Here is a 23,482-nt window from a genome sequence, read left to right as displayed (position 1 = left end):
TGAAAGTGCCAAGGTATTCCTATGACTGGGCCCTCAAGAGCCCTTGGACCTAAAGCTAGTTCAGTCTCTAGCAATACCTACCTTAGTTTTGTAGGCTTCTCATGGTTAAGTTCTGATTCTCTGTATTTCTCTCTTCAGTTTTCTTGGAGGTGTTTTGCCTGTGGACTCAGCTGATTTTTTTAGTTCTTCATCTTTTGTTGTTGTTGGGGTGGGAGTGATGACTCCCAACACCTCTACATATTGGAGGTGAAGCCAAAAGTCCTTTTGTTTATTTTTAATGAAAATTTAATCAAGATATGATTCACATACCAGCCAAATTCACCCTTTAAAAGGACACAGTTTCTACTGTATTCACAGTTGTGTAACCCTTATCATTTTTAAATTTTAGAACATTTTTATTATCTGAAAAAGAAACCCTAAACTCAAAGTGTTTACTTCTCTCAGTCCCAGGTACTTTCATCTATTTTGTTTCCATGGATTTTCTTATTCTTGACATTTCTTATAAATGAAACCATACATTATGTGTCCTTTTGTTTCTGACCTCCTTATCATAGCATAATATTTTCCAGCTATTAGCATGGTATTAGTTCTCTGTTCTTTTTTTTTTTTTTAATGGTACTGGGGATTAAACACAGGGGCATTTTACCACTAAGCCACATTCCTAGCTCTGTTTATTTTGTTTTTTAGAATTTTGAGACAGGGCCTCACTGAGTAGCTGAAGCTGGCCTCAAACTTCTGATCCTCCTGCATCAGCTTCCCAAATTGCTGGGATTACAGGTGTGAACTCCCACATCTGGCCCTGTTCCTTTTTGTTAAATAATACTCTATGATATGGATATGTTCGTTCATTCATTCTTTGGTAGAAATACTTTTTTGGTTATTGTGAATGGTGCTGTTATGAACATTTGTATAACATTTTAGTGTCAATTTATATTTTCATTTCTTTGGATAGAGGCCTAGGCATGTAATTGTTGGATCATATAGAAAGTCATGACTAAAATTTCGAGGAACTGTCAGGCTGTTTTCCAAAGTGGCTGCCCCATTTCCAAAGTGGCTGCCCCATTTTCCCACCAGCGGTGATAGTTCTAATTTTTCCATATTCTCACCAACTCGTCTTTTTGGTTTTTAGTCATCTCAGTGTGTGTGAAGTGAGATCGCGCTATGTTTTTATGTTCATTTTCCTATTTGTGCATAATGCCGGGTATCTTTCAGTATGCTTATTGGATCTTTGAACATCTTCTTTGGAGAAAACTCTACTCAGATCCTCGCTCCCCACCTTTTGTTTGCTTCTAGGATTGAACCAGGGCTTCAAGCATGCTAGGAAAGAACTCTACAACTGAGCTACACCACTAGCCTCCTCTTTTCCCACTTTTAATGTGTATTTGTGTTTATTGTTGAATGGTAAGCTTTATGAATTCTGAAAGGAGGTCCCTTATCAGTTATATAATTTGTTTATATTTTCTTCCACTCTGTGTCTTGTCTTTAAATTTGTTTAATAGTATCCCTCAAAGCAAAGTAGTTTCAAATTTTTATGAAGTCTATTTCTTGTTGCTTTGCTCTTGTTGTTAGAACTAAGAGCTCATTGACTAAGCCAGGGTTGTAGAGACTTACTTCCATGTCTTTGTTGAAGAGTTTTGCAGTCTTAGTTCCTCAGTTAGCTCTGTGCCCCATTTTGGGTTTATTTTTGTATACGGTGTGAGATAAGGATTGACCTGATCCTTTTGCATGTGCATATCCAGTTCTCCCAGCACCATTTATTGAAAGAATGTCCTTTTCTCATTTTCTTCTCCCTCTTGTCAAAAATCAATTGACCAAACCAAAACAACAACAACAACAACAACCCCCCTCCCCCTGCCACATCAATTGACCACTGATGATACAAGGGCTAATTCTAGACTCTTAGTTTTATTGCATTGATCTGTATGTCTATTTTTAAAAAAAAATATTTATTTTTTAGTTGTAGTTGGACACAATACCTTTATTTAATTTATTTATATGTGGTGCTGAGGATCAAACCCAGGGCCTTGCGTGGGCCTCCTGTATGTCTATTTCTAATTCAGGAAGTCTCCCTTCATTACAGTAGCTGTATGGTGAGTTCTAAAATTGCAAATGTGGGCTTCTAACTCTGTTCTTTTTCAAGATTTTTTTGGGCTCTTTTAGGTCTCTTTGTATTTTCATATGAATTTTAGCATTGGTTTGTCAATTTCTACAGGAAAACAGGTTATGCTTTTGATAGGGATTGTGTTGAATCACTAGATTAATTTGGTGAGTATTCCTTTGCTCATATTGTCTTCTAATCCACGAACACGTGACTCTTTAATTTAGGTATTCTTTAATCTCTCTTTAGTTTTTATAGCTTTTAGTGTTTCAAATCTCATATTTTTTGTTAAATTTATTCCTAAGGTATTCTTTTATTTTGTTGGAAATAAAGATTGTTTCTTAAAATTATTTATTGCCAGTGTATAGAACTACAACCGATTTTGCTTACTGCTCTTGTATCTTGCCATCTTGTTGAACTTGCATACTAATTTAGTGGGGATTCTCGAGGATTTCATGTGTGTAAGATTGTGTCATCTGCAGTAGAGGAAGTTTATATCTTCCTCTCAGGTCTTGGATGGCTTTTGTTTCCTTTTCTTGCCTTTTTGGTCAGGGTAGAAAAATGTCTAGTGCTTGTTCCTGATTTTGAGGGGGAAAGTGTTCAGTCTTTGTTAAGTGTGATGTTAGCTGTGGATTTTTTTGGTAGACGTTACTTGTTAGATTTTGGAAGTTCCCTCAGTTTCTAGTTCATTGAATGTTTTTATCATGAAAGGGGGTGGATTTTATCAAATTCCATTTGGGGGAGATGGTGGTGCAGGGGATAGAACCCAGGGCCTTAAGGTCTGTGCTGAGTAGGTGCTTTATCACTGAGCTATATGCTCGAATCCATCAAATTCTCTATTTTGAGATGTGCATGTGGGTTTTGTTCTTCTCTCAATATGATTTATTTTAATTTTCAATTGCAAAATCAGTCTTACATTCCTGGGGTTAATCTCCATTTGGTCATGACATAATTATTTTTGTACGTTGCTGGATTTGATTTGAGTAGTATTTTGTGGAGGATTTTTGCATCTATATTTATAAAGGGTATTTTTCTTATGATGTTTTTATCTGGCAACAGGATAATACTGACCTGCCTTATGGAATGAGTTAGTGTTCCTAACTTTTTTTTTTTTTTTTTTTTTGCTGATTAGATTTGTTATCAGTAGGGTTGAGATGACTGATAGGTGGTAGGTGGTAATACTTAGGATTTATGCCTGCCATTTTGATATTTGTATTTCATGTCTTTGTTATTCATCCGTGTCTCTTTTTAATTTTGTCGTCCTCTGCCCCCCAAATGGTGGCCCTGGAGATTACTCAGATGATATCGTAATTTAAAACAGCAAAAGTGAGGCACTAAGCAACTCACATTCTGTCTCTAAATAAAATACAGAATAAGGCTGGGGATGTGGCTCAGTGGTCCAGTGCCCCTGAGTTCAATCCACAGTACCAAAAACCAAAACAACAACAAAAATGTGTGGGTCAATGCCAGAATTGTATTTTTTTAAAAATTTAAGTTATACATGACAGTAGAATGCATTTATGCACTTTGGTATATCATACATAGATGGAATATAATTTCTCATTTTTCTGAGTGTACATGTTGCAGAATCATATTGGTCATGCACTCACATATATACATAAAGTAATGTCTGTTTCATTCTACTATCTTTCCTATCCCCACATCCCCTCCCCTCCCATCACTTCCCAGTACCTAATCTAAGATAATGCTATTCTTCCCTAGGCCCCCCTCCCCCATCGTGAATTAGCATCTGCATATTATAGAAAACATTTGACCTTTGGTTTTGTGAGATTGGCATATTTCACTTAGTATGATATTCTCCAACTCCATTTACTGGCAAATTCCATACTTTTTTTACTCTTCTTTAAAGCTGATTAATATTCCATTGAGAATACATATCCACATTTTCCGTAGTCTAGCTATTGTGAATTGAGCTGCTGTAAGCATTGATGTGGCTGCCTCACTATAGTATGCTGATTTTTAAGTCCAAATTGAATTGTATGTTAAAATATCTCCATTTCTTCTCCTTCTTTTGTGCTACTACTTTTACACAAATTATGTCTTTACACATTTTAAGTAAGTTCCCACAGTTTTATAATTACTATTATGTTTTAAATCAGGAAGAAGGAAAAAATTAAAAGTAAAAATGCATTTGTATTTTCTTCTATGCTTACCTAATCTTTACTGGTGTTTATTTCTTTTCTTTTTCAGTTTTTTTTTTTTTGGTTTGGTTACCAGGCATTGAACTCAGGGGCACTCAACCGCTGAGCCCCACCCCCAGCCCTATTTTGTATTTTATTTAGAGACACAGTCTCACTGAGTTGCTTAGCACCTTGTTTTTGCTGAAGCTGGCGATCCTCCTGCCTCAGCCTCCTGAGCTGCTAGGATTACAGGTGGTGTTTATTTCTTTGTGTGGATTTGGGTTGGTGTCTGGTGTTCCTCAGCCTGAAGGATCCTCTATTACTTGTAGTGTAGTTCTGCTAACAGCGTTTTCTGTTTTTTTTTTTTTTTAATGTGGAAATGTCTTAAATTTTTCCTTTTTTTTTTTTATAGTTTGGCTAAATTAAGTCTGATGAAAAGTGTACCACTAAGATTAGTGGATTAATCTAGTCCTCTTTAAAATAATAATTAATAGTGTTGTGTGGAGTTTGTGATTTAAGGGAGCGAAGCAGAAGGACAGTAGCAAAAAAAAATTGTGAGGAGATAAATAGGTTTTAAAAGTTGTGTCTTGCTAAAATGTGATAAATATATATTTTAATATTAGTTAAGATTGTAACCTGTTAAAGATTTACAAAATACTACCAAGAGGCCTAGTAAACAACTAGTAGTGGTCATAAAGCAGAAAAATAAAAACAGGAAAAGATGTAAACACAGAGAGTATGGACAGCAAGGTGGCAGTCTTCAACCCCCAAGCCTGCTAATATGTTAGCATAGATATTAACAGGGACAGTGAGTTTATAATTTGGGATTATGTATATTGACATATTGATCTGAAAAGTCTTCATGTCTAAATATGTAAGCAAATAAATAAGCAAATTTTACCTTTCTTGTTGCTGAGTTTGAGCATTTTATGTAATGCACCAGAGACCAGCTATTCGGTTAACTGTGTATTATGAGACATACTCATCCAGATCTGTTGTTGGGAGTTTCTCCTGCTAGATGACCCTCCTTCTGTTACATCAATTAATCTTAAGCTGCAACCCTTATGATATCCACTTTCCCAAATAAACTTTTTCAAGGTGAAGTGCCAAATGTATTGTATTATTTTTATATCATATAATAATTTAACAACTAAAACTGCATTACTGTTTTGTGTTTCTGGCCTTTTTAATGTGTCCTTTTTTTTTTTTTTGGCAGTGTTAGGGGGGTGGGGGTCCTGGGAATTGAACTCACGTACTCAATCACTGAGCCACATCCCCAGCCCTAGTTTGTATTTTAGAGGCAGGGTCTCATGGAGTTGCTTAGTGCCTTAGTGACTTTTGCTGAGGCTGGCTTTGAACTCGTGATCCTCTCAGCATCCTGAGCTACTGGGATTATAGGTGTGTGCCACCACACCTGGCTGTGTAATATGTTTTTAAGGAACTCATGTGTAACAATATAGAAGTGACTATAATTGTTCTATTTATGTGTCTCCATTTTTTTTGTCCAGCCATTGATCCATTTTACTTTCTGATACATTTCAAGGAAAGTACTGTTACCCCTAATCAGTATACCATGAATATCTTTAGAGTTTGATGTCTGTTCATTGTTCTTTTTATTATGGTACAGTTTATGTACATGAAATTATGTATCACTTCTTAAATGGATTGCTTGATGAATTTTCAGATGCATACCTCTGTGCAATGCAAACCCTACCCAAAATATAGAATAATACCATCATCCTTAGAAACATCCCCTCATGTTGTTAACTACTCAGGACCTGTTCCTGTCCTCTAAGAAGTAATCACTATTTGACCCTTTTGGTACCATATATTAGTTTGCCTGATCTAGAACTTCAAATAAAAGGAATAGTATGGCTTACACTCCTGTAAGCCTTCCTTGAGTCGGCGTAACATTTTGGATTCCTCTCAACTGTGTATGGTATAGCACTAATTCCACTTCCCCTTTTGTTGCCAGGTAGAACACACAATTTATTTATCTATTCACTTGGTGGATAATCCAGGATGTTTGAAGGTTTTTTGTGATTGTTAGAAAAGCTGCTATATGAACATATTTGTACAAGTCTTTTGGTGGACATTGTCTTCATTTCTTTCTGAGTTGCTGGGTCATAAGGTAGATACATGTGTAGTCGTATGAGAATTGCTACCGTTTTACCTTCCCTAAAAAGTATGAATGTTCCTATTGGTCCATATGTCTCTGGTGATACTGGTTTTGTTGGTCTTCTAAACAGTACCAACTCTGGTGGGTGTATGGTGGTATCTTAGTGTGATTTAATTTGCATTTTCCTGATGTGTGGAACACTTTTCATGTACTTCTTGGTTATTTGCAGTATCTTATTTTGTGGTCTATTCAGATCTTTTGTTCATTCTTTAAAACTGTGTCTTTTGAGCAGAAGGTCTAAATTTTAAAAAAAATATTTATTTTTTAGTTGTAGTTGAACACAATTCCTTTATTTTATTCATATTTTTTAATGTGGTGCTGAGGATCGAACCCAGGGTCTCACATGTTTGAGGTGAGTGCTCTACTGCTGAGCCACAATCCCAACCCAAGGTCTAAATTTTTTAAAAGATGTATTTCTCTGTATTCTTTTTTTTTTTTAATAGTTTTTGTCAATGGACCTTTATTTATTTATATTTCTCTTTATTCTTAAGTTTGTAGTAGCCAAGAATAATTCTTTTTGGCTTTTTTGGGGGCATTTGTTAATGCAGTTTAGTTGTATATAATATTTGAATTCATTTTGATGTAATCACATATGTATACAATTTAATTCATTCCATTTTTAGTGCCCCATGTGTGTGTGGGGGGGTACTGTTTCTGTCCTCCCCTTCTACTCTACTAGTCTACCTTCCACTTCTTTATGTTTAATTGGTACTTTGTAGATATACACAGAGGTGGAGTTTGTGTTGGTATATTCAGACATGCACATGGCGTAGACAGCTGTCAAGATTCATCCTATACTTCCTCCCCATTCCCATGGTGCTCTTCTCTGTCTTTGATATCCAACTCCTCCGTTCCCCCTCCTACTTTGCTCTAGCTTCCACATATGAGAACATTTGACCCTTCATTGTGTGAATCTTGCTTATTTTACTTAACATGATATTCTCTAGTTTCGTTCATTTACCACCAAATACCATTATTTCATTCTTCATTATGTCTGAGTAAAACTCCATTGTATATGCATACCACATTCTCTTAATCCATTCTTCTATTGACAGACTCTGGACTGGTTTGTAGTGCAGTAAACATTGCTCTATCACTATGATATGCTAATTTTAGTTCTTTGGGGTAAATACTGAAAGAGTGGGACAGCTGGGTCATATGGTAGTTCTGTTCCTAGTTTTTTGAGGAATCTCCATACTGCTTTCCAGAGTGGTTGTACTAATTTGATGTCCCACCAGTAATGTATGAGTGTGCCTTTTCCTCCAAGGTCTCTCCGTTATTTGTTACTATTTGTATTCTTTTTTAAAAAAATATTTTTTAGTTATAGGTGTACACGGATACTTTTATTTTTATGTGGTGCTGAGAGTCAAATCCAGTGCCCCATGCATGCTAGGCAAGTGCTCTACCTCTGAGCCACAACCCCAGCCCCTCTTTTTTTTTTTTTTTTTTTCCAAGCATTTTTGTTTTAGTTGTAGGTGGACACAATGCCTTTATTTTTATTTATTTATTTTTATGTGGCGTTGAGGTGTGGTGCTGAGGATGGAACCTAGAGCCTCACCTGTGCTGGGTGAGCACTCTACCCCTGAGCCACAACCTATTATTTGTATTCATGATGATTGCCATTCAGCCTGGTGTGAGTTGAAATCTCAAGTGTTTTCATTTGCATTTCCCTGATTGCTAGGGATGTTGAACAGTTTTTCGTGTGTTTGTTGGCATTTGTGTTTCTTTTGAGAATGCCTGTTTACTTCTCTTGCCCCTTGGTTGTTTTGTTTCTTTGGTGTTAAGCTTTTTGAGTTCTTTATGTATTCTTTCACCTGTCAGAGGAGTTTGCTGGCAAAGATTTTATGCCATTTTGTGTGCTTTCTCTTCGTGCTCTTTATCATTTTCTTTGCTGTGAAGATCCTTTTAAATTCAATATGGTCCCACTTACTGATTCTTGGTTTTATTTCTTGAATTTTTAGGGTCTTGTTAAGGAAGTCAGAGCCTCCAGTAATATGCTGGATGTTAACCTCATGTTTTTTTTCTAGCAGTTGCAAAGCTTCTAGTCTAAAGCCTTTGATCTGCTTTGATTTGATTTTTGTTCAGAGTGAGAGAGAGGAATCTAGTTTCATTTTTCTACCAGTGGATATCCAGCTTTCCTAGCACCTTTTGTTCAAAAGGCTATCTTTTCTCCAGTGTTTATTTTTGGCACCTTTGTTAAGTATCAAATGACTAACTGTGTGGGTCTGTCTCTGTGTCTTCTTTCCCTTGGTCTTCCTATTTTGATGCTAATACCTTTTTGGTTTTGTTACTATATCTCTGTAGGATAATTTGAGAACAGGTATTGTGATGCTGTCAGCACCACTAGAAGTTTTTAATTTTGATGAGGTATAATTTATAAGTTTATTATGACTCCTGCTTTTTGTGTCCTAATAAATCTTGGCTTTATTCTCAAATCATTAGGATATTTTTATATATGTTATTTTAGAAGCTGTATAGTTTCAACGTCTATATTTAGGACTATAATCCATCTTCATTTGACTTTTATATATTTTGTGAGGTAGTGGTTAAAGTTCATTGTTTTCCAGTTGTTTATTAGTATTTGCTAAATGCCCTTTTCTTCTCCCTTCTGTATTGTTTCCACATCTTTGTAAAATATTACATGACTATATAAATGTGGCTCTCTTTCTGGCCTCCCTAATTTGTTAATTTGTATATTTATGGATCCTATGGCAGTGCTGTAGTGTTTTGGTTGCTTAGGTTTATACTAAGTCTTGAAGGCAGATTGCATAAATCCTACAATTTCAGTTTTGTTCTTTTATATTTCAGCTTTCCCTGGGCATTTAATCTTATTTTCTCCAGTACTGTGGATAGAACCCAGGGCCACTTGACCATTGAACTATATCCCTAGCCCTTTGTTTTCTTAATTTTGAGACAGGCTCTCAAACTTGGGATCCTCCTGCCTGAGCCTCTGGAGTTGCTGGCATTACAGGCATGTGCTACACACATGGGTTCTTGGGGCATTTTGATCTTTTTTTAAATTTCCACATAAAGTTTAGACTCACCTCAGATTTTAAAAAACTGTCTTATGTGATTATGATTTCAATTGTAACGACTTTAAGATTAATTTGAAGAGAATTGTGGTTTTAATTTGAAGAGAATTATGGTTTTAATGAGTCTTCCAATACATTTACTTGATGTTTCTTTCCATTTATTTATGTCTTCTTTAATTTCCGTCAGCAATGTTAGGTAATTTTTAGTAGAGAAGTCTGCATGTGTTTTGTTCAGTTCTTAAGTGTTTTATATGTTTTCTGGTGCTTTTGTAGGTGGAATTTAAAAATTTTTTATTTTCCAAGTGTTTGTGCCAATATGTACAAATAAATTAGATTTTTATATACTAACCTTGTATCCTACAGCCTTGTTAAATTTGCAAAATTTAATTCTGATTATTTTGTAGATTCCTTAGGGGTTTTTTTTTTAAATGATCATGCCACCTGCAATAGAGCCAATTTTATTTCTTCTTTATAAATCTTTATACTTTTTTTTCCTCTTTTTTGTGTTTGGAATGCTTAGGATTGCAGTGCTGCGCCGAGTGAAGTGGAGAACGCTCACTTTCTTGCCCTTGCTCTTGGTGTTTGAGACTAATGTTCATTATGTCACTGAGGCTATCTGTAGGGTTTTGAAGGTTGAAGAAGTTCCCTTTTATCCCTAGTTTGCTGGGAGTATTATTGTGAATGGGTGTTGGATTTTGTAACGTTTTTTTCTGCTACCATTTAAATAATCATCTGGGTTTTTTTCTTGATATGGTGAAGTGCCTTAGTTTTGACTGGTTTAAATCAACCTTGCATTCTTGGGTTAAACCTTGTATTCTTAAGTTATCATTTTGATATATTATTAGAATTGTTTAATTAAAAAATATTTTAGTTATATATGACAGTAGAATGTATTTTGACACATTCCTTTTTAATTTATTTATTTGGAAACTGTCTTTGTATTTTTTTAGTGATCAATCTATAGAGATTTTAGTAGAATCCCCACTTTTGCAGTCCCCTGTGGGTAGTGTATGGTTTCATGTACAATGTGGGGACTTGTGTTTCCACACTCCTCCCCCCACCCCATCCTTTTTCCCAGTTGTTTGTATTACATCTACATATGTTAAAAACTCTACAGTGTATGTAAGATTTTGCTTTAATAAAACATGTATTGTAAGAAAATTAAGAGCATTTTTCTTAGTGCAGGTCTGCTTGACACCATATTCTATTTCCTTTTATCTGAAAATGTTTTTATTTCATTCTTAAAGGATATTTTCCCTGATTTTGTGGTGGAAGGCTCTTGATTTTTTCCCCCTTTCAGCACTTTTAAACACTTCATCCCACTGCCTGCTGGCTTTCACATTTTCTGGTATGTCAGTAGTAATTCAGCTCTGCGTTCTGTGAATATAATGTATCATTTTTCTCTGGTTACTTTCAGTGCTTTATTCTTAGTTTTCAGAAATTTAGCTGTGATTTGGGTCTACCTGTGGGTTTTTTTTTAATACAGCATTTTATTGAACATGTTACAAAAGAGGTTTTGTCCAAAAGACCAAGTCCCGTGTCCTCATCAGGCTCCTCAGATTCTTCCTTCTCTGCTCCTCTTTCTTCTGCTCCTAGAGGTGGCAGTGTTGGGGGCAGGGTGGGTGGATGGGAGGGTCTCCTGTTGGTGCTGCAGCATGGTCTTCAGCCCCTGCTTTGCAGACAAGGCTACCAGAGTTGACATTGGCCAGGGCCTTTGCAGACAAGCCAGGTCAAAAAGGATCAACATTTATACCAGCTGCTGGGGTGAGGGCATTGATCTCCCCCACACCCTGCAGGATGAGGGCAGAGCAGATGCAGGCCGGCTTCTGACTGTGGGGCTAAAGTGAGGGCCTCACTGCAGCGGAGCCTTAGCTTCCCTTCAAGGACAAGCACCTTGGTGGCAGCTGAGGGAAGCTCACTTCTTAAAGTTTGTCACCTTCTTACGTATGTTTAAATTTTTCTTTTACCAGTTTTGTGAGATTATTGTCAATTTTTTTCCCCTAATCTTTTTCACCTTAGTGCTCTGTTTACATGTGTTTTAGACCTTCTGATATCCTTTCAGGAGACCCCTCCCCACAACTTTTTTCTCTGTTCTTCAGATCTGTTGTCATGTTTACTTACTCATTTTGCCGTCTCCGGTCTGCTATTAAGTCTATAAGTAAATATTTATTTCAGATATTCTTCAGCTCCAGAATTTCCGTTTGGTTCTTGATGTAGTCTGTTCCGGCTGCTGTAACAGCTTAAATTTATTGCTCACAATTCTAGAGTTTTGGAAGTTCAAGATCAAATCACCAGCAGATGCAGTTGCTGGGGAAAGCTGTCTACTTATACATAGGTGGCACATTCTGTGTGTCCTCACGTGGTCGGAGGGTCAACACACTACCTCAGCCTCTTTCCTAAGAGTGTTAATCCCATTTCTGAGGGGGAGCCCTCATAATGCCCCCCTCATAATGCCACCACATTGGGAATTAGGGTTTAACACTTGAATGTTGGGGGACAAAACATTTAGATCCCAGCGGCTCTTTTTTATTATTTTCTTCTTCTCTGAGATTTTCTTTTCGTCTAAAACAAGCTTATATCTTGAACAGGTAACAATAGCTAGCTTTAATTTCTGAATGGTAATTCTAACATCTGGATCAGATCAGGGTTGTTCTCTGTTTCTCTAGAACATGGCCCATGTTCTCCAGTTTCTTCATATGTCAAGTGATTGTTAATGTATCCTAGTACATTATGAATAAATAATAGATTTTTGAATTCAGAACAGCATTTTTAATCAGTAATTAATTTAGTGACACTTGTTTTCTGAACTGATTGATTGTTCCCTCTCTGTCTCATGTGTTTCTTCTGTTCTCCTTTCACTTGAGACTCTGCTCATGTACATCCTCAGATTGAACGCTTAGGTTTTATGAAACATATCTTAATTTCCTCTCATTCTTGCTGCATCACCTGAGGATTAAGTTCTAGGCCATTTCTTTATCTTCTACACTTAGAATATTATTATTGCACTCCTTTTTTGGGGGGCGGTCATCAGTTGTTGCTGCAGAGTTGGCTGTCAGCCTAATTGTCATTTCTTGGAAAGTATTGTACCTTTTCTAGCTGGAAGCTTTTAAGATTATGTCTATCATTGATATTCTCATTAATCTTCATATTCCTCAGTATGTGATATATGTTTTTAATTCAACAACATATTTTTCAGTTTTGAAAGATTATTACCTAAATTAAAAAATTTCAATTCTCCACTGTCCTTAGGTTTTTGGTGATTGGATCCCTTCTTTTAAATTTTATGTATCCTAAATATGCTAATTTTCATGGGTTAAAAAAAAAAACCCATAATGTTCATTGAGTGGTATCATCCTGAGTGACGTTTCAGTTGTTAATTTCGTTGGCTTTATACTTTAGGCTTTTGTGTTTGCAGAGTCATTGTTTCTCTTTCTCATACTTTGTACCTGCTTTCTAACCCTTGTCCATCCGTTCAGAACTAGTTTTGTATGAGAGTTTCTAGCTCCATGCTTCAGGATAGTTTGGGGAAGCATTGCAGACCGAGTCCCTGATCCATTCAGCACCTGGTTCAGATCCTAGTCAAGAACTTTCCTCCCTCTCCCTACCTTTAACTAGGCCTCAGTGTCAGATAAGCCCACGTAACAGGTGGTATCATTATTTTCTTAGCCTCCTTTCAGGAGAAGCTATTCCGTAAGTATGGCTAACACTTCTCTTGAACAGCATTTTTAGTCCTTGTGTCCTTAAAGAAGGGAGAACTTCTAGCCAAAGCTCACAGTCCGGGAGCTTTGCGGACCCGCCACTGTATCCCCACTCACAGCTTTTTATTGATTGTCTTCATGGATGATGATTTTTTTGGTATTATTATTGTTGTTGTTTTTTTGTAATTCTTACATTTTATGTTATTTGTAGCAAAATACAAACTTGGTGAGCCTTCTAGACTAGATATATAGGCGTTGTTTCTTAGTACTTTGTCACTCTTGTCTGTCTATATGCTGTTTTTTTGGGGTACTGGGAAGTGAACCCAGAGGTGCTCTACTACTGAGCTACTACCTCAGCCCTTTTTATTTTTTGTCACAGGGGATTGAACCCAAGGGCACTTAATCACTGAGTCACATCCTCAGCCTCTATCTTGAGATAGATCTCACCGAGTTGCTTAGGGTGTAGCTAGGTTGATGAGGCTGGCTTTGAACTTGCAATCCTTCTGCTTTAGCCTCCCCAGCTGCTGAGAGTATATGTGTGTGCCACTGCACCAGCTTGGACCTTGCCAAGTTCCCGAGCCTAGCCTCCAACTTGGCAATCCTCCTGCCTCAGCCTCTTGAGTCACTGGGATTATAGTGTGTGCCATTGTGCCTAGCCTGTGTGCTCTTATTGTTAGTACTGCTCTTGTGAATTTGATTTATTATGACTCACTATGTAGTAGGGAAAACCCTAAGTTATTTTTCTTCTAAAAATTTTTGTCTTTTCCAGGTAAGTATTCTTTATTTTTACATATGAACTTTAAAATTATTTTATCTGGTTTAAAAATTTCAATAGGAATATGTCTTAAAATTCATTACATGTACATGTTACTTTTAGAAAGAGTGACACCTTTTATGGTGTCAGATTATCCGAATACATATTGTTTGTTAATAGATTTTTGTTTTTGAGCTTTGCTTGAGAACTTTATTCTTGTTGTATTGTTTCTATTATTGTGACTGGTATATTCTCATACATCAGATCTTTTTCTAGCTAGCTGTTACTAGAAATGAAACTGTTTTCTTATATCCATTTATTTTGCCAAAATAATTAATTCTAAAAAAATGTTTTTGGTAGATTCTGTGGTTCTCTGTGTGTATAATCATACCAGCTACGTGTAAAATTAATTTTCATCTAATGTTTATTTTGGTTTTTTATTAAATTTTCTAAAACAATTTTAACAGTCATCTCTTTGTTCCTGATTTTAATGGAAGGCTCAGTGTTTCATTGTTGATTATCTTGCAGTATTAATTTTAGAAATTGTCAACTAAATAATTTCCCTTTATTTTTAGTTCATTATGAGGAATGATGGCTAAATTTTATTAACTGCCTTTTTTAATCTTGATACAATCATGGTCACTTAGACTTTTAACAAACTCGATTGAGTTTGACTTCTTTTTTTATATAAAAAAATTTTTTTTAGTTGTAGATGGACATGATACCTTTATTTTATTTCTTTTCATGTGGTGCTGAGGATCTAATCCAGTGCCTCAGATTTGCGAGGCAAGTGCTCTACCACTTAGCCACAACCCCAACTCTAGATTCAGTTTATCTTATTGAGTTTTCTGCCTTCATACTTCTAAGTATGCTTGTTTTAAACTTCGTAAATTTTTGTTTTTTTGCATTTTATTTACTTTTGAAGATTAACTGTGTGCCTTAATAATTATCTTTCCACCTTTATATTTGCGGAGATTATTTTAAGTTTATAAATTTGTAATTAAGAGTTTCTTATTTTGGTAGGTTTTGTCACAATTTGCTCAGTTTTAAAAAATAATTATACATAGATACCCCAAGGCCACATTTTTTTAGTGTACTTTATTAACTTTGGGATGTTTTTGACACTTTCCAAATGTGAATCTTTGTCTCTTCTCTCTTCTGGTAGCCTGGATTTTCACTGTGTCCTTTAGGAAGTATATTTGTGTTTCATTTAGTGTTTTTTTTTCCTTCTTCTTTTTCTTCTCCGTCCTATCTACTTTTTTTTTTTCCCTTGAAAAATTGTAATCCCAAATAATTACTTGTAAAGAAAATGGAAAGATTTTCATAGGTTAAAAAAAAAAAAGTCAAAGGATTTTTTTAATGGTAAAACTCCTATAGGTACAGTATTTCAGGCATATTTATGACTGGTTACTTCAGGAGATTCACTGTGAATCTGGTTTTTATTGCCTTTTGTTGGAATTAATAAATTCTAATAACCTTTTTGTAACTACTCTAGGAATTTCAACTTGGGCTTGGTTCTGATAATGCTTGAGAGTGTTGGGGTAATTTATACAAATACGACTGTAATAATCTGCATTTCTTTCCTCCCCTCGACAGTTACATGGGAATTGGTCTTTCTGCTCAAGGTGTGAACATGAATAGACTACCAGGTACACTTGTGATTGAATTGTGGTTTTAATAGTCTTATGGCAAATTCTTTTTAGTTAAAAATTTTAAGTAATCAAAACAGTTAATTGATTTTTTTCCCTGTATTTCAAAATCATCTCTTATGCATTCTAATTGGAATCTGAGCAGTTTTTAGTAAATTTTAAAGTTCATGTTATTTAGCAAAACTTATTATTTTTGTTATTCATGTTATTTAGAAAACCATATTGTTTTCCCCCTTATTTGTTTTTTGTATTTTGGTATTTTAATCTCTTAAGCAGTTGCTTATATCAGTTTATTTTAAATATTTTAGTGTAATTGTTCTGTATGCTACTTATTACAAACCCATCTTCAGTTGTTCAGTATTGTAGGAATATAGGCTAATATTAAAAGTGATTTTAAAAACATCATGTTATGTACCATAAACATACAATTTTTTCTTAATTTAAAAACATAATAAACAATTTAAAATTTAAAAAAGTGAGCTAAGGAATGTAGGAGTTGAAATGGCGGAACTGTTTATTGACACCTCTTAGCAGAAGAAAATGAAGAAAGTGATTCTGGGATTATTTTGTCTGGTATTCTGTTAAAAAATAATTTTAGGGATTTTTTTTTTAGGTAGGGGGACTAGAAAGCTCAATGGCCAATATAAAACTACACTGGATAAACAAGCCAGTGCAATTGCCCTCTAATTGTAATCAGATATGTTAACTTTCATTGTACCTTTTTGCTTACAATTATACTTGAAAGAGAATTTTTTTTAAATTTCCCTTAGAAGTAATTGATAAAGTAGCCGGGCGCGGTGGCGCACGCCTGTGATCCCAGTGGCTCGGGAGGCTGAGGCAGGAGGATCTTGAGTTCAAAGCCAGCCTCAGCAATGTTGAGGTGCTAAGCAACTCAGTGAGACCCTGTCTCTAAATAAAATACAATATAGGGCTGGCAATAATGGCTTAGAGGTTGAGTGTTCCTGAGTTTAATCCCTGTCTCCCCCCATCCCCACCAAAGTAATTGATAAAGTACATGTGCTGATAATGATAAGTTTCTTAATAGTTAATAGATCGGTCTGTAGTTCATTATTGTGGAAAGACCACCAGTTTTTTGCATTTGGACCACAGCCTTATAAAGCTTGCAGTGCTTGAATAAGATATAACCTTCTGTTTACATTATACTATTGGCATCTATGCGCATGTGTGTTGTTTCTTCAAAGCAAAGTTCCTCTGGTATATTAGCAAAAGAAATATTCATTAAAAATCATGTCCTGCTGTGGATGTTGCATTTATATTTATTTTTTTCTGGTAGGAGCCCTTTCTGTTTAATACTTGCTTTAGTATTCCATGTCGTGAAATTTATTCCTTAATAGTATAAACAGTATTTTAATACAGAAATAAAAATTGAGAATTTTAATGTACATTCACAAATGTACTTATAATCTTAGTGAATAAATCCAGTACTGGGAGCCTTTCTTTTCATTATAAATATACTGAACCTTTTTCTCTTTAGGTTGGGATAAACATTCATATGGTTACCATGGGGATGATGGACATTCATTTTGTTCTTCTGGAACCGGACAACCTTATGGACCGACTTTTACAACTGGCGATGTCATTGGCTGTTGTGTTAACCTTATCAACAATACCTGCTTTTACACCAAGAATGGACATAGTTTAGGTACTGAGATAATAATGTGTTGCATGGGAAATAACCAGTTATTGTGATTATTCTACTTTCAGCATGGTAGTCATGTTGTGTAATTCTCCTTTATAGATAGATGCTTCTGGAAATGGTTTCTTTGTTTTTCCAAGTGGAAGGTGAGGAAGTAGTGAAGATTTGTATTCTTTGAAGGTTATTTTATATCATAGGAGTCACCACAGAAAGAGTCGCCGGACTAAGATGTTTATTTTATGGAAATTCTAGTAATGCACTTTCCCAGGAATTTTGCTTTAATAAAGTTTTTCTTGACTTTTTATAGTATTATCCAGTTCTCTAGGTAACAGGTGCCACTGTGCAGAAAGGGTTGCCAGTTCTTAGGTTACTGTGGAAAACAGTTAAAAAGGGACGGAAAGCCCAGTGCTTCTACTAAGTGAAGGACATTAACATACTCAGAGGTCAGACCTGGTGAGACTTGCTAAAGCATGAAGCCCACAAAATGTTTCTGAGGGAGGGAAAGAAGTAAATAGTAAACTTCTAAGAATAAAAGGTATGTAGTAAGAAATAGTAGGCTGAGGGAAACTTGAAGAAATCTATACATTGATGAAAAATAAGGTTTTCGCTGAATATGCATAGGCTTACTCGCACTTCACGTTTAAAACTGTGGTTATTGCATTCCCTTTTCTTAGAAGTTCCCACCACCCCTTTCTGGTTATAGAAAATATAAAAGAAAACAAGACTGATCCCTCGCCCCCTTTAAAACAAGGGACTTCACATTACTTTTACTGTTGGGAAAATCATTGACTAATAGCAAATTACTTCTATTGGAGTAAAGTTAAAGGAAGCAAAAACTAACCTCCGAGACAGGAACTACTTTTGCATATGAATAGTATTTTAAAAGTTAGACTTCAACTAGTCTGATTACCTTCTAATAAATGTTCTTTAATAATGTAAAAGCTGTTTGTGTCATTCGTGGTAGAACAATCTAAATATCTGCCTGTATAGATAACGGTGTCACCTAAATTCTTATACCAAGTTAGGTCTTTCATATTTACATTCAGTTTAATGTTTTTTTACTTTTGATTATTTTAATTTTGAGGTTCTTGTGTTTTCTAACTTAAAGATTATTTAAGGTCCACAAAAAATGCTTATGTTTTCATCATTACAGTAATGTTAAGGACCCCATGCAGATTATATATCAGAATTTTTAATTGATAAGTTTTGGTGGTTTTGGCTGCATAAGATATTTAAGATCTTAAACTAAACTGAGAGAAGCCTGTTTTTGGGTGTGACATATGCCTCAAAAATGGAAAACAAGACTTTTTAGAAAACCACAGTTAATCTTTTTAACACTAACTTTCTAAACTTTCCAGAGAAGAAATTTTATTTTGGGAGATGGGAAGATCACAGGTGATGTGATTTTATTTCTTTTCCTATTAGATTTTCACAAACATTTAAATTGACTCTTTCCATTGAATAAGAAAGCCATTTTTAAAACTTAAGATGCTTCTTAAGAAAAGGGGCACCTAATGCTGGAATTACATTCTAATTGTAAGTAAATTTGAAATGTTTGGTGTTATTCATTCATAAACTTATTTATTAAGTGCATCATCAGTATAACAATGATAATAAGGGTTCTTTAATCACATTTGACTGAGTTTGACTCCTGGCTAATGCTGTGTACCTTTTGCAAGTTACTTAACATTTCTGTGCCTCAGATATCTAAGTTTGTAAAATTGGGTGTCTGTATTATCTACCACATTAAGGATAGATAAACTGAAATGACACATGAAAAGTTCTTAGATCCTTTCCCTTGCATGGGACATGGTAAGTACTCACTACTGTTACTATCTTTGTTTGCCAGGCTCTGGGCTAGGTGCCAGGGATGCAGTGATGATATTGGTGAGCAGAAATCATCCCTCTAGAACATGGATTCTCTACAAGCTATGGCTAGAGTACCCTCGGCGTGCTTTAAAAATGAAGATGCATTGGAACTTGGCCACGCCCCCATTGGTTTCCATGTTGTTTAGGCCTGCTTTCTTGGTACAGAGGCAGAGTTGAGTAGTGGTGATAGGGACCAGTGGCTTGGAAAGCGGAAAATACTGACTGGCCCTTTACAGGAAAGTTTTGCCTACTTCTGGTCTAGATCTTAGCATTTAGAAGATAAAATGCTATTTCGTTCCTATTCCCTCGTACTTCCCAAGGGAGATAATTTCTCCCCAAAAGCTGGTACATCTTTAGTTTCTGTCTCTTGCAAGATTTTCAGAATAAAGTTTGTTTTTTTTTTTTTTTTAAATATTTTTAGTTGTAGTTGGACACAATATCTTTGTTTCATTTGTTCATTTTTATGTGGTGCTGAGGATCGAACTCAGGACCTTAGGACCTTGAGTGTGCTAGGCGAGTGCTCTACCACTGAGCCACAACCCCAGCCCCCCCAGAATAAAGTTTTTATTTGTATATATTTGTATATATGTTAATGTAAAAGCACCCCCCCCCCCTTAACTTAAGTATCATCAGTCGATCACATTTCAGAAAGCTTGACAAATCAGGAAATTATAATAATAGAAGATTGTTTAAAATTTAAATGTTAACAACTTGCTAAAGTACCTCTTTTTGTGGTCTGAACTATGTAGGTTATGGTAATGTTTGGTAATGTCCAAAAATGTTAATCTGGAATGAATTTCAGTTTTTCTACTGGAGTTCTTGGCAAAAAGTAAAAATATCAGTAATTACTGGCAAAACGGATTCTTGCTAAAAAGAGTATAAACTGGAGAATGTTTCACAGTGTTGCGGTGGAGCTCGGGTTCTCATGCGAGGCTTGTGCTCTACCACTGAGCTGCACCTCTAGCCCCTGTTTATTCTAATAAATAGATACCTGAGGAAAATAATTAGTCTACATTATAAAAAGTAAAATTAGTGTGTAGCCATCTTTTGTTAAATATTTTGTTTATTTTGTATTTTTAAAAAGTCTTCTGAAATTTTTAGAATAAATTTTTACAATTGGTTCATGCTTTAAATGGAACTAAATATAATCAAAATGCTTTGCATGGGATTAAAAAACAAACAAAACTCCAGCTTTGCTTCCTGACAAACCAACATGAATTTACTAGTTTTTAAAAGTAATAAAAATAGGACTTCACTAACTACAAAGCATTTTTTTTGCAGGGTGGGTGGGTGGGGGTTACCACTGAGCCACATCCCCAGCCCTATTTTGTATTTATTTAGAGACAGGGTCTCACTGAGTTGCTTAGCATCTCTGCCTCCCAAGCCACTGGGATTATAGGTGTGTGTCACTACATCTGGCCATATTATTTTATGATATGTGCAGGTTGAATATCCTTTATCTCAAATTCTTGGGAACAAAAATATTTAGATTTCAGATTTTTTTTCTTTTATTTTAGAGTATTTACCTATATATAATGAGATATTCTGGGGATGGGATCCAAGTCCAAATATGAAATTTATCTGTTTTATATATAGCTTTATACACATGCCTGAAAGGTGTTAATATAATATTTTCAGCCCACATATGTGGACTATAACCCATGACATTATTTCAGGTGTGGAATTTTACCCTTGTAGCATTGTGCTGATACTCAAAATGTTTTGGATTTGGGGCATTTTGAATATTCAAATTAGGAATGCTCAACTTGTAATATTTATTTGCAGCGTGTCTTTTAACTCAAGTACAAACAGATCATTTGTATTTTCTAGTAGAACCACACCACATCATTGAATCTCAGTAATTTAACACAAATGCCCGTATCTTTTAGATGGTAATCAAGCAAGACTGTAGATGTACTCCTGCAGTTTTGTTTGTTTTAATGTGTGTTTAGACTGAAAGACTTGAAATAAACTGAGTGACACCTCCCACTCTTGTTAGTCTAGAACTTAGATCTTTTCAATACATCAGTGAGGTATTACAGAGGTACTTGGTCTACTACCTTATTTTCAGCTAATATATTTGAACACTTGAAAATAGATTATTATCTCTTTGGGTGCCACTGCCATTGCTCAAGTTGTGTTTGGAACCTGGTTGTGTTGAAATGACTGTCAGGGATGCATTCAAGAGCAACTCTTAAAACCTTGTAAACCATGTGGAAGTATTTATTTTTTTAAAAAGTATTCAAGAATATGCTTTCATATAAGTCCTTTTTATTTTTGTGGTGGTTGGTTGTTCATTTGTTCGGTTTTGTGGGTACTGGGGATAGAACTTAGGGTGCTTTACTACTGAGTTACACACTTAGTCCTTTATTATGAGACCAGGCTTCTTTAAGTTGCTCAGGCCAGCCTTGAACTTGTGATCCTTCTGCCTCAGCCTCCCACGTCACTGGGATCACAGGTGTGTTCCTGGCCAAAACATTTTTTAAAAGACACAAGCATCATACTTTCCCCTTGTTTGCCTTTTCTAACAGAAAATCTCTCTTTTTCCTTCCACCTAAAGTTATTTAAAGATAAATCTAGATGGAGATTCAGTGATAGGACTAGATAACACAGCATGGGGATAAAAAAAAAGTGTGACCACTTTGCCACCACTTTTTATATATTATTCCTAATGTAATTTGGAAGATATATCCAAGACCATTAAAAAAAAGTTGAATATAGCCAAGCATGGTGGCACATGCCTGTAACCCCAGTGAGGATTGTGAGTTCAAAGCCAGCCTCAGCAAAAGTGAGGCACTAAGCAACTCAGTGAAACCCGTCTCTAAATTAAATTCAAAAAAGGGGTGGGGATGTGGCTCAGTGGTCGAGTGTCCCTGAGTTAAAAAAAAAAAAAAAAAAAAAAAAGAAGAAAGAAAAAAGAGAAATCTCAAGGTAATGGCAACATCCCAGATTAAAATCTGTGTGCAACCCATAAGGCCAGTGGTCTTAAGTGGGACAGCCTCTACCTGTACTCACATCAGTGAAACTGAGAAAAAGTAGTACTGCTGTTTTATATTTAGGCTTTAAAACTTTTGCCTTTCTCCCTTTGTCATTTTCTTCCTTCTTTTTATTTAGAAATTTAGCTTATCAGTATAATTTGTCTGTGAAAAACAACTTCTAATGCTACCTTTTCTTTCTTTTTTTCTTTTTTTTTTTTTTTTAGGTATTGCTTTCACTGACCTGCCGGTAAGTTGTAATTTTTTAAAAACAGTTTTGTGTTTTCAGTTAAAGAAACTATAAGGAAACTAGAATGATGTGTGTTTAAAACACAGGCTTATGCTATTAAGTTTATATGGAATAGAGAGCCTTTCTGTAGTCACTCTGGGTATGGACCTTCAAACATTAAGCCCCAAATTGCAATGGATTTTGTTGCACAAAGGAAAATAAATCATAAATTTAAAAAAATGAATATACTTTTTATATTTTGTCTCGGGGATTGAACTCAGGACCTTATAATTGGTAAGCATGTGCTTTACCCCAAGCTACGCCTCCAGCCCTAAAATATGCTTTTTATTGTCATTGTGTTTCTTTGGACTCTTCAGTAAAGGAAGCTGGACAACACTTGCATTTATTTATTTGTCCATGGTTTATGGAAGCCTGCCACATGTCACATCCTGTGCTTAGAATACCATCATTTGGAAAAATGGATAGCAGTTTTTCTTTGGAGTTTATAGTATTCGAGCTGGGGGAAGTTAGTACATGAAAAACTGAATGATGACACATTTTTAAAGATTTTAAGTATGTGAAAGGAAAAACTAGAACACGGAGTGCCAAAGGCAGGACACGGAATTGTCCAAGCTGCTCACCTTTGCTCAAAGTGGCCTTAGCGCTGGGTTGGCATCCAGACTTACACGTGCTAGACAGGTCTCCACCACTGAGCTCCACCCCCAGTGTGAGCAGGGGTTGAGGGAGTGAGGGAGGGGGCCAGGTGCCTCTGCAGAGAGGAAAGTGAGGGAAAGGTGCCCAGGCCAGGAACATGCCTGGAGTGCTTGCAGAGGGGCAAGAAGTGTGGCGGAGAGTAGTGGGGAAGGCACCAGGCATGTGTAAGAGAAAATGAGACAGGGCATCGGACCTTGTGGCCCTGAAAGACTGAGGTATTTTCTCTGAGTGAGATGCGGAAGCACTGCAGAATTTTAGTTGTCATGATGTGACTTCATGGGTTAAAGGATCACTCTGATGAGGGGGTTGAAAAATTAACTACAGGAGATGGTAATGGCAGAACCTTGATGAGCCCGTGAGAGATATTCAGTGAGGGATGATGGTGTCTGTCATTCTGTCTGTCTTATTTGCCATATATTAGACATGTCAGTTGTAATATACAGGTAGATGTTAGGGGAAAAACAATAAACTATGGCACACGCTTTCT

General features: G+C 35.8%; 1 protein-coding gene across 2 annotated transcripts in view; it reads left to right on the top strand.

Annotated features, from left to right (window-relative positions):
* The window catches only part of Ranbp9 (RAN binding protein 9), a 90,490-nt gene that overhangs the window by 39,155 nt on the left and 27,853 nt on the right, over positions 1–23,482 (top strand). For both annotated transcript variants that reach the window (XM_076859216.1, XM_076859217.1), the window contains exons 3-5: positions 15,499–15,551; positions 17,047–17,214; positions 22,280–22,302. In XM_076859216.1, coding sequence (XP_076715331.1) covers positions 15,499–15,551; positions 17,047–17,214; positions 22,280–22,302 — 244 coding nt within the window. The remainder of the gene's footprint in view (positions 1–15,498; positions 15,552–17,046; positions 17,215–22,279; positions 22,303–23,482) is intronic.

The sequence above is a fragment of the Callospermophilus lateralis genome, chromosome 6 (assembly GCF_048772815.1).
Source record: "Callospermophilus lateralis isolate mCalLat2 chromosome 6, mCalLat2.hap1, whole genome shotgun sequence".
In the NCBI taxonomy this organism is placed as follows: domain Eukaryota; kingdom Metazoa; phylum Chordata; class Mammalia; order Rodentia; family Sciuridae; genus Callospermophilus; species Callospermophilus lateralis.
Note: the sequence above shows the minus strand (reverse complement) of the source record. Positions and strands in the feature narration are given on the sequence as shown.